The following is a 15,250-nucleotide window of genomic DNA, read 5'->3' as shown; positions in this document are numbered from 1 at the left end:
TCTAATGACCAGTTAGAGCACTTTCTACATCACCAACCGTCCCTCAAATATACAGTTAACATATCTTCCACTACTCTTCCGTTTCTAGATATAAACCTATCCATAAACCATCCCCAACTCTCTACTTCAGTCAATTACAAACTCTCTCCCTTTTGCACAGTTTCTTCGGCCACGACAACTCTGCAGTGATGACATGGATTTCCAGAACCAAGCACTCAAAATGCACTCCTTTTTAATCAACAGAGGATACCCCACCCATGTTATTGACATGGCACTCATCCGAGCCAAAAACACCCTTGGGACAATCAACTCGATCAAGAACTCCCGGCCTAACAACTGCATTCCTTTGGTGCTTCCCTACCACCCCAACACACTTTCTATCCCCAGGACAATTAACGACAACTTTTCCATCCTACAGGATGATCCCTCCATTGGGGCCCTCTTTTCTGACCGCCCCATCATCTCATATCGCCGACCATCTAGTCTGCGTAACCTTCTTGTTCACAGCTCCCTCGCCCGCCTTCAGCAATCATCCACACCAGGTACTTTCCCCTGCAACAAAGCTCGCTGCATCACCTGCAAGTACTGTACATATCTAACACCACACTCATTCAATGTCCCTCAGGACAATTCTGGATCACCCAGGCGACCTCTTGTACCTCCAGCAACCTCATTTACTGTATATCTTGCAGTAAATACCCAGCTATCTCTGTTGGGGAAACCAGAAGGAGACTAGGAGACCGCTTCGGAAAACAAGTTAGGACTGTAAAGATTAAAGATTTCTCCAAGCCCATTGTTTCACCTCAGATGCCCATGATCACACTGATCTCTCTATCTATGTTCTCAAAGAAGGGCTTCTTAACTCTTATGGCAGAAAGACATCAGAAACAAAAATTATCCTGAAACTTGGCTCACACCTTCCCCCTTCTCTCAATGGCAGACTTGTTTTTGTGGAATCTTCTCTATTCACATGCAGGTTTCGACTTCACCCCTCTTTTCACCTCTCCTCACTTCGCACCACCTGAGTGGCCTCTCTGCCTCTCCCCTGCTCTCACCTCCTCCACTCTCCCTGCTTTTGTGCTCCAATGCTATTTAATCTTTGCTGTCTGCCCTGTCTTTCTCACACCCGAAGAAGGCTCCACAGCCAAAACATTGTGTTTTCTTTCTTCTCTTTTCAGCATGGAATAAAGCTATTACTTGTTCCTCTGATACTATAGTTTAAACTCATGATCCAATTCAAAATAGCTTCCATAATTATATTAAGTTCTAGTGTTAAGATTGTAAACTTCATTTTGATTGTTTTTATTGCATTTACAATGGAAAGCAAACACTGAACAGTACATATTGCTGAACAAAAAGCTTAAATAAGAAATAATAGTTATAGACAAGAGTGTTTTTTCATCCATCTTGCAGTTGTAGGTGAGATTAATTTATATTCTGCTTATCTCTTTGATTGTTAAGTATGATAGTGTTCCAGTAAGATAGTACCATGAGTTTTATATCAAAGTCCCAAGGGTAATGTTCCACTGTCACCTTTCACTGCTTGTCTCTCCCTTTAAATGATCATTCAAAAGGTGTAAAATACACACAAACACAAATGCATGCATAAATACCTAGATACCTACTGTATGTAAACATCAGTGACTATAATATCCTTCTAGTTTCATACTAAATTGTGTTTGGCCTGTATGGTGAAATTAATTAAAACTCTAAGTCCTCAGTTTAACCATCAGTTCCAGAACAATCTTGGAATGGATGTTTATTTCAGTGTTTTGGGGAATCTACAGTATGCAAAATGTTTGAAAATTCAATTTAAATGAATTATGCAGTGAATGTCATATAGAAAATACTTATCTGATTTATTAACTTCTATATTTTTACTTGTATATTGTATATAAATTACAATTAAATAAAATTCAATTTTAGATAAGAAATGTTGAGGATAGATATCAATATCGGATAAAGGGTACTATCAAGTTTTGGAAATATACTGATAAACTAAAGAAACACAACTCTCTGGTCTGATAGACTTAGTCAATTATTTTTAGCATAATGTGGATATCAAAATATACAGAATATTTGAAAAATACAGATTAAAGAATCATGATACATTTTCATGAAGGAATGTGACCCTCCCTGAGCATTACAATTCCAGCAGCATTCACACATGCTTATGGGCCTCCTGATAGACTGCTGCAGATGTTCCACTGCTCTTCCTCTGCAGCTGCAGCCAGCTGGCACAGGTTGGCTGGTTGCAATATCTCCTGTTGATGCCATTGGCAGGCTGATAGCACAGATGATCTGTTGGACCTAGATCAGGAGATAAGGCTGGTCTTGACATTTTCTTGAAACTGTAATGCTAGCAATGTGTGGTTTTATATCCTCCTGCTGTATTCAGCTTGCCAAAATGTAAAAAAAAACTGTTGGCTCAAGGACTTGCAAATCTATCACTGAGCAGTAAGGTTGCCCTCAATTATGCAGGCAGATCTTGCAGACCTGACAGTCCAAGGCTATTGTGTTGATCCCCAGCCTTCCAGGACAAGTCCTGTCGCTCACAGAGCTGCTTTCCTGGTTTGTCTGGGGCAGTCAGCCGATTGCTAAGGAATAGTATGTTGGTGTATAAGCTGCCTTCAGTCATTCTGATAGTGACAGAGAAAGTTTTCACAACTTAAGCATTATCATCAAATACCTTGTTCTTTCATTAAATAAATTCACGGTGACTTTCTCTTTATAAAGATTCTTAATCAACAGTTTAATTCAACTGAAATATAAAATATTGAGCACCTGGCATTTTTCTGAAATCACAATACTTCTCAAAATCTTTGCTTATTATTAAACATGTAAATAGCACTGTGCTCAATGTGAGCGGTAAGGTACGCAATGGTTAGCATTGCTGCTTCACAGTGTTGGGGCCCTGTGTTCAGTTCCTGTCTTTGCAGAGTTTGCATGTTCTCCTCTTGCTCACTTGGGTTTCCCCCCGTAGTCCAAAGACTGGTAGGTAAATTTTCTTCTGGGAAAATGGTCCCTGGTTTGAGTGTGTTTGTGTCCAGAGTGTGCCCTGCATTGGTCTGGTGCCCATCCAAGGTGAATCCTGCCTTGTGTCCGTTACTGGGATAGGTTCCAGCTCCTCCGCAACCCTGTTTTGGATAAACTGGTTAGAAAGTGGATGGATGTACTCAATGATCCATCAATGTAAAACAATGTAAAGACTGTGTCTTCATTGTGCACCTCTATACTGTACATAGTCTGAACAGTTTTGTTCTGTTACATCGAAAGCATTAGTAAAATTATTCCTAGTGCTATAATTATTTTAGCTACATTTTAAGGTCCTTAGGTTCTGAAGCATCTCACATCAGTAAATAAATTAGGAAAAAAAGATTCCTTAAAGAAATTCCTTAAATTTGTAAAATGTGTAATTTTTAAAAGGCAGAGGCAAGGACATAATTTATTTTTGAAGAAACCATAATCAGTGACCATTGTTACCAATTACAAATTTGTTCTGACTAAGCACAAATGTATCTTATGTTTTGTTCATAAATATATATATATGCAGCTACAACTGTTTACTAGGTAAAGAGTCTGCCTTTTGCAATGTAGCTGAAAATCTGAGCTTCAATGTGTTGCTTTTAAATGTCGGTGCTTAAAGTCTTCGTATACTCATGGCATGTGCATCTTTAGGCTAGAGATTGTTATATTTCCTGGTTACTGTATGTCAACTTTGAGAAGTGGAGTTAGTCATATACAGTAGGTCGCTTGTTTGTAAAGATTATAAACATCTGTAAGCTATTGATGAATTAAGCAAGTAATATATTCAATTACAAAAACTGCTCCTCTTGTGCTGAAGACTACTTGGATTATAGTTACAAATTATTACTTAATAAACTACTTGATTAAACAAATGTCCTGCTTAAATGATCGTGAAAATGTTGTTCCAAGCCTTCAGAAACTGATGATTTAGTGCTGTAAAACAAAATTCAATTGTAAAATTGGATTGGGTCTCCCCAGGACCAAGGCTCTAGACACCTGCATTAAGGGGATGAACTATTAGAGCTGAGAGAAGGAACGAAGGTGCTTTTAGCTGTGCGTTAAAAGATAGAAAATTAAAATGTTGTCTGTTGCATTAATTAGTCAATAAAATGAAGAGGTATAGTGTGACAACATCCCAAGGCAGCAACATTTGAACAAATTAATTTGTCTATTTAATTCTTCAGTATGCATGCATATACTGAAGAGACATGAGGGCATGCATAACCCTGGAGACATGAGGGTTTTCTGTGTGTTCTTTGGTTTCCTCCCATATTCCAAACACATACTCTGTTGGTTAATTGGCAGCTCTCACACAGTCCCTTTGTGCTTGTGTGTGGTCTGAGATGGCCAAGATGTAGTTCTGTCTTGTGTCCAGTGTTTCTGTGTTGTTAGGAATAATAGTGTATCTGTAGCAAATACTGACATTGATATGTATGGATGTAGTTGTAAATTCAGTTTTAGTATGTTAGGCACAGTTTGGTTTTATTTCATAGTGGTTGCCAGAATTTTTACATCTTATCTCATAAGTACTAATACTGAATCACAGTTTTGCTTGATTATTTTAAAAAAAGGTTTATGTGCAGCTGATTACCCTTTTATTGCCACTAACTTTCAAGTCTTAAAATATATTGAGATTAAAAATTAAATCATATCTTTGATAATAGTGCCCTGAGAAGAGACAACATGTATAATAATGGCTTGAATTTCTGTAGAGCTTTTCAGTCCAAAGGATCTGAAAGCACTTCATCTGTAATATGGGGCAGTTTAATAAATATTTTCTTTTTTCTTTTCAGGTGTTCCAGTGGATTTGACCGTCATCGCCAAGACTGGGTAGATAGCAACTGTCCTGATGAGGTATAGACATATAATTTTCTTATAATGATAGTATTCAGTCATGCAGAGTCAAAGCTTACTAATTGTTTTAGCTTTAGTTAGATTTTTTAGTTAGCAGGGCTGTTTCACCATTGGAATGACTAGAACCTGGAGACCCATTGGCTGGATAGATCCAGTCTTCTGTCCAAGGAAAAAAACTGCCCAAACCTTTAAGAATAGAAAGATAAAATTATCTAGATTTTACCAAATGAATGTGAATAGGTAAATAACGCCACCAATAACTGAGGAAGTTCAGATAACATCTCCAACAGTTAACTTGGTATTTAAAAAATAAAGAACTTTTCAATGCATACAAATTCTGTGAACATCCACTTTGGCAGCACTCTAATTTTTAAGCCTTTTGATGACACAGATTGTTTCACTTTCAATTCACTTTTAAATACTAGCTTATATATTATAAGAATTTACTAGAATCAGGTCAATCCAGATTGGCAGGAAAATCTTGAACGTATCACTTGAAAAATACAAAACAACAAAACATGAAATTCAGCTTTTTTTATTTCTGTAACAGTAACATGTCGTTAATTATTAGTTAAAGATAACTCTTTTTCTTTATTATTGTGTTTTGTCAGCTGCAAAAGCCTATAAACAGATGCAGCTACTAAAATCAAAGAAACTAGAAAAAGTATGTGCTGTATAATAAAAGAGAGCAAAATATCTTAAGAAAACTCCTTATCTTTGCAGGCTAAAGGAAAAAACTGTGAAAGCATCATAAACACCACACAGCTCTACCCCTTTACAACAACTATAGCTCCTAAAACATCACCAAGAAGCAGGATCACCACGACAACCAGCACTTCAACCTCTACCTCTCACTTTCCAACCAGCATCCCAACAGAAGGTAGGCAAGAGATGAAGCACTTACAGTATAACATTATGTCATTGTTAAATTTTATTTTTCATTGATAAAATATACTTTTTCTGAACAAAATGCAAGCATTTGAATGCCAAAGTTCCATTCCAAATTTTTAATTTGGCAAAGTTCAATGATTTATTTAAATGTCTCCCATTACACATTGTATCCAATTTCTAATTATACTTCCTGTGTTTGAAGTTTTCTGGAAATAATATAGTTTCCATATACTGTAGTTTCCACAATGTGCTGTAGACCATGCATTGCTTTATTTTTGCATAAGTAATTAAAATATCTTAGCTGTCTGAGATATCAGAACTGTGTTGATCTTTTGGATAACACCAATACAACATCTGATTGTAGAGTGAAATGGTAAAACATTTAGGACATGTTTTGCTTTATTCCACTGTATACACAATTGGCCATTATACAAATGCTCAATTTCACATACAGTACAGCACATTTTATATTTTATAATTTAGTAATAATATTTATTTATGTTATACCTGGAGATTCAGTGTCAATTAGAGGAGAAGTGCGTTGTTCAAAAGCACCTTTACTCCTAATTTCACCCTACTGTTAGTGGTGCTTACCACAGCTGGTTATTAGCCTGACCCAGGATCGAGCCTGTGTTCATAGAGCTCATACTGCACTCAGGGAAGTGCAGATATCTGACCATGTAACAGCTAAGCCAATCAGGAGGTCCGTTGTACAAGCATTTTAATTTTCATTGCTCAAGTTATTAATTTCCTGATATCTTCACAGGCCCTTAATGTAGTTTATTACACAAGACACAGCAATTAGCACTCCTGAATTAGATAGATACTTTATTGTTCACTGCTGTGGAAATTTGTCTTTGGTAAATTAAAAATAAATAGGTAGAGGGGGGAATACATTTACATACCTTCATTGAGTAGTTTTGTTGCAGAGGGGACAAAGGACTTCTTATAAATGTTTTTATTTATTTTTATTTATTTTATTATTTTTATTTATTACATATCTCTTATTAAAAAATCATGAAATCTGATGGCTGGATGGCAATATGTTTAAGATAATAAGCTCAGGATAAGTGGGACAAGTGATAGTGTTAATTGCTGCCAAACATTTGCTATTTTATTCTAGAATATTTTCTTTCTTTTCTAGAACATTTGCAATAAATTTGATTTGGTCATCTCTGAAATACAAATACTGCTAAATAAACCTATTTCAAAATTTTAAAGCCTTGAAGTGAACCTGCTTAATGGCAGGTTACCAAGAAGGAGTGGATTGACAAACTGCAAAATAATGTTAATGTTCTTCATAGCAGTTAATCATTTTTCTGTCAGAGAAAATAAATGCATCAGTCTTTAAATTCATTGACCCAGTTGTGTGCCACAATATTCCAGGTACTGTAGGTATGAAATGATAGCTAAGGGGTACTTTTGTAGTTTTAACAATGAAACATACTCATAAACATACTCAAATCTATGGTAAATGTATGAGAAATTAATGGTCATAAAGTTCCATGTATGCTCACAATGAATTCACTTATGTATTTCAAGACTTTTCATCAAGGCATTCAAGAGTAGTTCCTACATTGGACAGAAATGGCAGTTGAAAAGATTTTTCAAATCAAGTAATTACAATTATATCAATTTAATAAGTGTTTTTTTTCTGAATGCCAAATAAAAGATTACAGAATATTGTTTTTCCCTAATATGCTGTAAAACTGAACAGTGGAGCGTAAATTGCTTATTTAATAGACATGATCAATAATATAGATAAAGTGCACAAAAAGTCTGTAACCCTCCAATATAATTATAGAAATGTCTTAACGTGATTCCATTGTTTACTTGAAACCAGTCTTGTCTTAATTAAGTAAAAAGGTTTATATTTACCTCTTCAATCTTTTTGTGACAGAATGGTGTATGAAGAGGAAAAAAATGAATAATTAAGAATTGTTGTACGTAAAATACTAAGTGAACCCTTTGTTTACTTAATGCAATTAAGGGACTAATTAGAATCTGGTGGTTAAATAATTAAGTAACAAGTAAGCAAGCAGTTCTTTTGGGGAATGTCCTATATAATGATCAGAAACTTTGTGAGTCTGGCCTTCACCATAAAGGCAAGTAGAAACACGTCATGCCACAGTCAAAACTGATTTCAGAACACCTCAGAAAAAGAGCAGTACATCAGTCAAGAAAGGGTTTCAAAACCACTTTTAAACAACTGGATGTACATCTTTCCACTGTCAGACGGACGGAAATAAATGCCAGATGTCTGCAAGTGGAAAATATTTAAGTCCATGGTGACTCTACCCAGGATTAGTCATCCTGCCAAGATCTCCTGAAAAAGAGCAACACAGAAAAACATCTAGGAAGTCATAAAGAACCCCAGAGTAAAATTTAAGTTTATTGATTTACAGTATATATAATAATTTATTTGGGGATATTATGCATGGAATTTTATCAATTACATTTAGCATTAAAAACAGAAAAATAAATCCTTCATTAGTAGAGGGAATCCACCTGTGGCTGTGAAGATGACACAGCCATGCAAAATTCTAAAACAGATTCAGTTGAAATGAGATTACTGACAAACTGCTAGAATTTGTGCAGTGTGACCTCTAAATGTCATTGACCATGTAATCTGCATACTTTTCACATTTTCCATTAATACTGAAATTGAATTCTAAATCTCTAGGAAAAATTCTTACATGAATCAAGGGATTTTAATGTCTATGCATGAAAACAATTAATTTAAGCAAATATCACATAATAAAGTAAAAGTTAAATTAAGAGCTGGAATGGAGAATTATACATAATAAATACACTTTTTACACTCTCTGAAATTACAGAATTACAGTTTTTGTGTTTATTCACATTTTTTCTTTGTTTATGTCCTGTTGTGTATATGGTCCATATGCTTTTTTTTTTTTGCTTTGCGGTTCTCAGACTTTTGACTGTTTATTTCAGTACAGAAGTTTCAAAGTTATGCAAATCCATGTTTTTTTCATAATAACATTCATGCAAAGTAATTCTTCCTGAGGACAAGATAAGGTTTATGATTATGAAAACCAGACTGTGTAGTGCCTAGATATTTGGTAAATGAGATATCTGTGAATAAGAAAATCTTTTTCATATTCATGTTTTACATGTTCTACTTAAGGATTGCTACAAGTAAATGCCTGACCATATTTAGTGTATGCATTTTTAGAATACCAATATGAAAAATCTTTTTATCTTATTAATTAATATCATACTGTAAAACATAACATTAAACAGTATCGAACTTTAAAGATCCAATATTTGCAGCAGTCATCATTCTGACAACTAGAATTAGTTGTAAAACGAAAGTTCAATTGCTGATAGTAATAGTCATTTCCAATAAACCTGTCTGGTTACCGCCTGACAGTTGACTGCTATGATCTTTTGTAAACTTGAAGAGTAATTGTAAATATTCATTATAATTAATATACATCGGTGTAGCTGTACAGTATGTACTGTAACACTGTACATATTGCCTTTTGTAGAAAGCACTATAAAACTGTCATCATTTGCTGTTGACTGAGTGAGTTATCACCTGTTACTTACATAAAAGCCATCAACAGGGAAGACATTCAAATCAGGATTGGAGAATTAATATAACACAGTATAATCTAGTTTATATGTGGATGCCTTTTTATTCATTTTTGTCTGCATTATATAATAAAAAATGCCATTACTCACTGAAATGATGCCCGTAATAGCAATTGTGTTTCATTATTTAAATATTCTCTAAGGAAACCTTTAATTCTATATGCAAGTCGTGTGCTGACTCTATACCTGTTTTTGTTAGATAAATTAAAGCTACTGTAGCTCCTCGCAATCATTCATTTTTCTTTCAAATGCAACACAAATACTAGTGTATACATTCTGTTTATTGTTAACATTCAAGAGGACAGATTTTGTAGTCTTTGCCTTATGTCATTTTTTAAACAAGTGGATAGATTATGTGGAAACCCTCTTAAAAAGTTTAAATAGATTTCCTGTAAGCACCCTGCCCACCAAGAAAATGAATGCTTGCTGAGCTAAACTGTACTTTAATAAGCTTCTCTAAAGGTTTAGTGCAGGCAATTCAGAAATTGAACACTTCAACAATGTGTTTCATTCTTAGGAGGTTGCTTTTTTACTAAATAAGAGTTTAAAGCTCCATGCCACAAACACAGCATGTGTGGTGAATGACTGATGACTGATTTCAGCACTAAGCCCATGCCAGCCATCTGATATTTTTGGGGTGAATAATTCATTATTTATAGACATTCTTTTTCCATGGGTTCAAATATCTGATTAAATAAGTATCCTTTAGTGCTTTTAACAATACTTTCCATAGCTCACTAAGTTAATTTTCTCATTTGTAACTAAGCATTAACTGCATTGGCATTTGTTGGAGGTGATACGGAACTGCAGCTGGGATTCATTCTAGTGAATTTTGAAATGCCCTAGGCATGACATTTAGCATCTGCTGTGCTCTATTTCTTTATCATTTTGGTAATAGTCTGTCCTTCTTCTCTTCCCTAGTGATCAGTAGGGAAACTCCCTTTATAGATCCACAAAATCTGTCTCATAACTATCATTGTACCCCATTGCATGAAGCAACATAGTGTGAAGCATCACGGCCGGATGCCATGAGATAAACAGATGTAATGGTTCACTGGAAACATTAATAAATACCAGGGTACAAGATAGGCTCGTACCCTGGCTTGGCTTGAGAGTGGGTATTATGAAAGAATAAAGACCCTGAATGAGCTTTTGAAGTTGCTCAATTCCCTATTGGACAGAACACTGTTGGCAGAGCACTGCTGGGGTTGTATGAGTGTGACAGTCACCAGTCATTCTCTGGTGCTTACCTGAGAGTTTGCCATGTTATCAATGGGAGTGTTTTGTGTCTTATGTTATGGTGTACATATTAGGACATCAATACAAACTGCTTGTAAATGGCCTTCTCATTCCTCAATACCTTCAATTTAACTGCAATCAAAACATTTCTACCAAAAATCAGTAGTGTGACTCTACCTAGAGTAGAGGGAGTTTCAGAGAAGAGAGGAGGGAGTTTATCTTTTCATACAGTAGATATACTGTGAAAACTAGTGGATGTATTGCATATTATTACTTTCAGTTCTACCGTCCACATACAAGAGCTGTAGTGGTATATCAAGTTGTTTGATTATAGTTCATACCAAAAAAGGTTATAAAAAATGATTCTGCATTAAAAAAAAACAAATGTATCTGCACCCCAAAAAAAAAACAGATAAAATAAATCATAAAAATCTGTCTTTGTGCATCCTGTACACTAGTTCCAGGATTTTTTTTTTCCATTACAGGACCAGTCACCATTTATGCATTTACACAGAATGCACAATTTTTAAATCCATTATAAAGTTGTTTTTTTCCCAGATTATGTGTGTGGGAAAAAAAAAGTTTTAAGGAATACTGATTCTTGCTTTATACTGTTTAATTTTGCTCCCCTTTATAAATAGAAATGTCACACCGAGGACGGGAGCAGTAACATACATAGGCGTATGGTTTGTGTAAACCTATTTTGCAAGCATTCTTAGTTTTACCCATTTTGTGTTCTAAAATTTTGGAATGTGAACAAAATGAACAAGTAGACTTAGTCTGATCTCCTCTTTGTATGCAAGAAACACTTAGATACCTCAGCAGAGTTCATGTTGGTGTTTGGAGTAGCCGTACCAAGTGTACAAACATCTTTAGTTTACACTGAGTCGGTACCTGCACATTTGGTGCAGTCTGTGGGAAAGACCAACAATGGACTGTTTTTTCATGATAGCCTACCATCTATGCATGTTGCATAGAGTACTGTACTGTATATACTCCAAAGAGTCACACAAGCTGTGATTGGTAAGCTCTTCAAAGATGAAATAACTTTATTTCGAAAGACGTGGTGAAGCCTAGAATTAGAAGTCACATTTCCTTCTTTCATTATTCTCTTCTCCGCTGTAAAATAGATTAGTTTTGATGGCTGGCATAATATACAGGAGGAAGCTGTCAAATCTAATACTTGCAGTCATATCACAATACGTTTTCAATACATTTTATTTTGTTTTATTGTTCATTTTATTGCTGTGAAGAGTGTTTAGTTATTCATTAAGTTAATATTTTATTTTACAACACAATTGAATATCACTTGCCTTTTTTGTTATTCATGTGTGTGTCTTAAGGCACCCACACAATTATGTTTCTGGCTCAATGTGAGTTCTCAAGACCTATCTGATATGAAACCCTAATGAGAACTTGTTTTTGTCACATTAACAGAAAGGTAAAATCTTGTATAAAACTACAGTAGGTCAACAGTAAAAGGGATTCAATAAGTTACATATACAGTATTTTCACCCTTTTTTGTGTTGTAAAAAATAATTTAGGGAGAAAAGAAACTAGAAAGGGCTGCACTGTGGTGCAGTTGTTAGCATTGCTGCCTCACAGCGCAGGGGCCCTGGGTTCACACCAGACCTTGGGTGCTACGTGCATGCAGTTTGTATGTTCTTCCTGTGTTCACATGGATTTCCTCCAGGTGCCCTGGTTTCTTCTAACAATTTAGAGACAGTAGTAGGTTAATTGGCTTCTGGGACAATTGGTCCTGACATGATGTGTCACCGTGTCTTGTGTCTGTGTTTGTCCAGCAATGGAGGAAGCAATGGTGTCCCATCCAGTGTGACTCCAACCCTGTATTCAATAAAGTGGTTAGAAAATGGAAAATCAGAAAAATGAGTAGGTCAGTTTATGAATTATAGCCGTGTAATGATGGTGGCAATACACAACTAAATCATTGTTTAAAACATTGGGAAATGTGTAAGTGTGGGTAATAAACACAGTTGTCATTTTAGAACAATTTAGTAATGTGGACAGAAGGAATATCATAAAGAAGATAATGAATAAATAGGATTATTAGTAACAGAATGAAAAAGTGTGTTTCAGTTCTCAGCATTACTTTTTATGTTAAATGCTCAAACCATGATTTCATTTTCAGAAATGTGTCTGCCTTTCCTGAATGATAGGCACTTTGTAATTAAGCTTGATAGTTATTTTCTTTAAAAATGCATTATATTTGTTTAAATTATTTAAGTATTATTCTATTATTCGTAGCAAGGTGATTCATTCTGAGGGCTAAACTGATTAACAGTATGTTTGTGAAATGGTTTGTGCCCTTGCAACTCTACTTTACATTTCTTTAATAATATCTGTGTAAACAATACAGTTCCAGTCTGAATTCATGTTTTATGGAAGCTGTACTCATAACAGCAAGTATGTCCAGATTTTTTTCTGTAGTTCTATTCTGTCTAATCCCTCAATGCTGTGTTTTGAAATAAAAGGTAAACAGAATGTGATTAAAATGTATAATTATAAATGTTATTTTCCACATTTTTTCAATGTATTTTTGGAAGGAATATGCATTAACTTATATAATGTATGACAAAAAATGGGGAGTTTAATTTTCAATTTCTCGTGACCTCAATTATGTTGGAAAATCAAAGTTAATGGGTTCAGAAAATAACCTACTCCAAATTATAACAATTCTTCATAAATCACATAATAAACTACAATGCAAATGCAATAAAAGATAATTTGACTCTGGTTTTACGAGGCATAAATCATAATTTGATTAATGTTAGAGAATGTAAGTAGATGGTGTTATAAATCAAAGAGAAACATTTTCATGTTTAGAAATAGGAGTGTTTCTGTTGCAACTGATATGTCTGATACCTTTGCATTTATTGTCAGCAGGACCCAGGTGAGAAAAAAAATGAATTTTTCAGGCTAAATGCTAAGAGGTCTGAAAATCATTATAACATTATCTTACATTTTTCTTTTCTACTTTCATTATTCAGATGACACAAAGATTGCACTACACCTGAAGGACAATGGGGGTAAGTTATATACTTGCCTAAGTGTGACTCTAAGATGGTCACAACATCTCTTCATGATAATCTGTTGCAATTAGTCTTCACACATCATTAATTTGAGTGACATTAATACCTTTCATTAACTGAAGAGACTTCTTCATTTTCACATCGACATTGCTGTGTGAGTGTGTGTCTTAAGAAGATTTATGACTTGGAATTTGTTTTAAACTACAAACAGCTTCTGTCTGTATGGCCTTTACACTTTTTACATGTGTTGTTATTTGATTTGATTAAGCTAATTAATAAAATACACAACTATTAAAATAAATAGAAATAGATATTGTCAAAGAGCTGTTAGCATCATGTTAAAGAGATTCCTAATCTCTTAGATAAAGATTTGCACTCTTATAAACTAGTTACAGAAGAATTATCCCTATTGCAAAACCATCTAAGCACTTTCACAACAATATAGCAGGGTATTGCAACATTTTGGTAAATGAGAAATTACATTATATTGAGGTTTTTCTATAGCTTCAATGTATGCCCTACATCTGCCTCTGCTGTCTGTACTTACAAAATTACAAAACAATTACAAAATGTTTAAGGGAATTATTCCAGGTGGAAATTTCTTCTGGAGGTCTGTGACACATGAGAGTACTAAAAAGTTCATTTCTGTATAATGATGCAGGTGTCAGCAGAGATACAGTATGTTCAATTTATATTATCAACACAGCACTATTTTTCTCTAGAAACTTTCCTATAGGTTGTAAATCTTGTAGCTGACTTGTATTTCCATATCAGATTTCCACTTTGTTGGTAATGTTTTATTTTTTTACTGACTGATTCTATCCATTTTTAAATAAAATTGGTTCTTGCTTTCTTGTACAAAAGTGCACACGTCAGTTTACTCTTAGACCCTTTACTCACCAGTGATTGAAACAATTCACCGTACAGTGCTTCTAGTGAAGCAATAAATCATTTTGTCATTAAGGACATGTAAGCTGCAGGCTGCTTTTAAATGTGAAGATATATTATACAAAATCACAGCAACTTTGTCTTCAGAGTCATTTTAACTTGAGGGTGACTTGAACCATTTAAAAGGTAACATTTATCAAACATACCCATTGCTTATGATTCAGAGGACTGGAGCCCCAGTCTAGAAGAGAGGCGGGAGTTACACAATGAATGTAAATGATTTGGAGATATAAATTGATTGACACTCCAATTGCTGCACACATTCCTGTATGATGGCTCTTCAACAAGAAACACATTATCAAACAGTTTGTGATCATGAAATCTTATTTACTGTAGTCAAGAGAATTAATTCAAAAGACTGGCCAGAACACGACTTGATGTAACTTGTCAATGACAGAGGAGGCTTAAAAAGTGACTCGAGACACGTTTAGATGGGATACAATAGGAATATTTTTAAATACCATTAAAAAGATTTTGTTGCATGTATTCCATTTATAGTAAGCTAAGGTACAATTTTAGATTATGATATAATACCTCATTGTCTGATTTCTCAGGAATTCGTTTAATGATTTTATATAATCAGAGTGCATAGGTAGTTGAATGACAATTTTATTATTATTAAT

The 15,250-nt window shown here is 34.6% G+C and overlaps 1 protein-coding gene across 1 annotated transcript in view; it reads left to right on the top strand.

Annotated features, from left to right (window-relative positions):
- Positions 1 to 15,250, top strand: part of plxdc2a (plexin domain containing 2a) — a 217,247-nt gene that overhangs the window by 178,193 nt on the left and 23,804 nt on the right. Inside the window, exons 10-12 of the mRNA XM_088643400.1 lie at positions 4,821 to 4,881; positions 5,605 to 5,761; positions 13,638 to 13,676. Of these exons, the coding sequence (XP_088499526.1) occupies positions 4,821 to 4,881; positions 5,605 to 5,761; positions 13,638 to 13,676 (257 nt within the window). The remainder of the gene's footprint in view (positions 1 to 4,820; positions 4,882 to 5,604; positions 5,762 to 13,637; positions 13,677 to 15,250) is intronic.

This window comes from Lepisosteus platostomus, chromosome 8 (genome assembly GCF_059453375.1).
Source record: "Lepisosteus platostomus isolate fLepPlt1 chromosome 8, fLepPlt1.hap1, whole genome shotgun sequence".
In the NCBI taxonomy this organism is placed as follows: Eukaryota; Metazoa; Chordata; class Actinopteri; order Semionotiformes; family Lepisosteidae; genus Lepisosteus; species Lepisosteus platostomus.
This window is presented reverse-complemented; position numbering and strand designations above follow the sequence as displayed.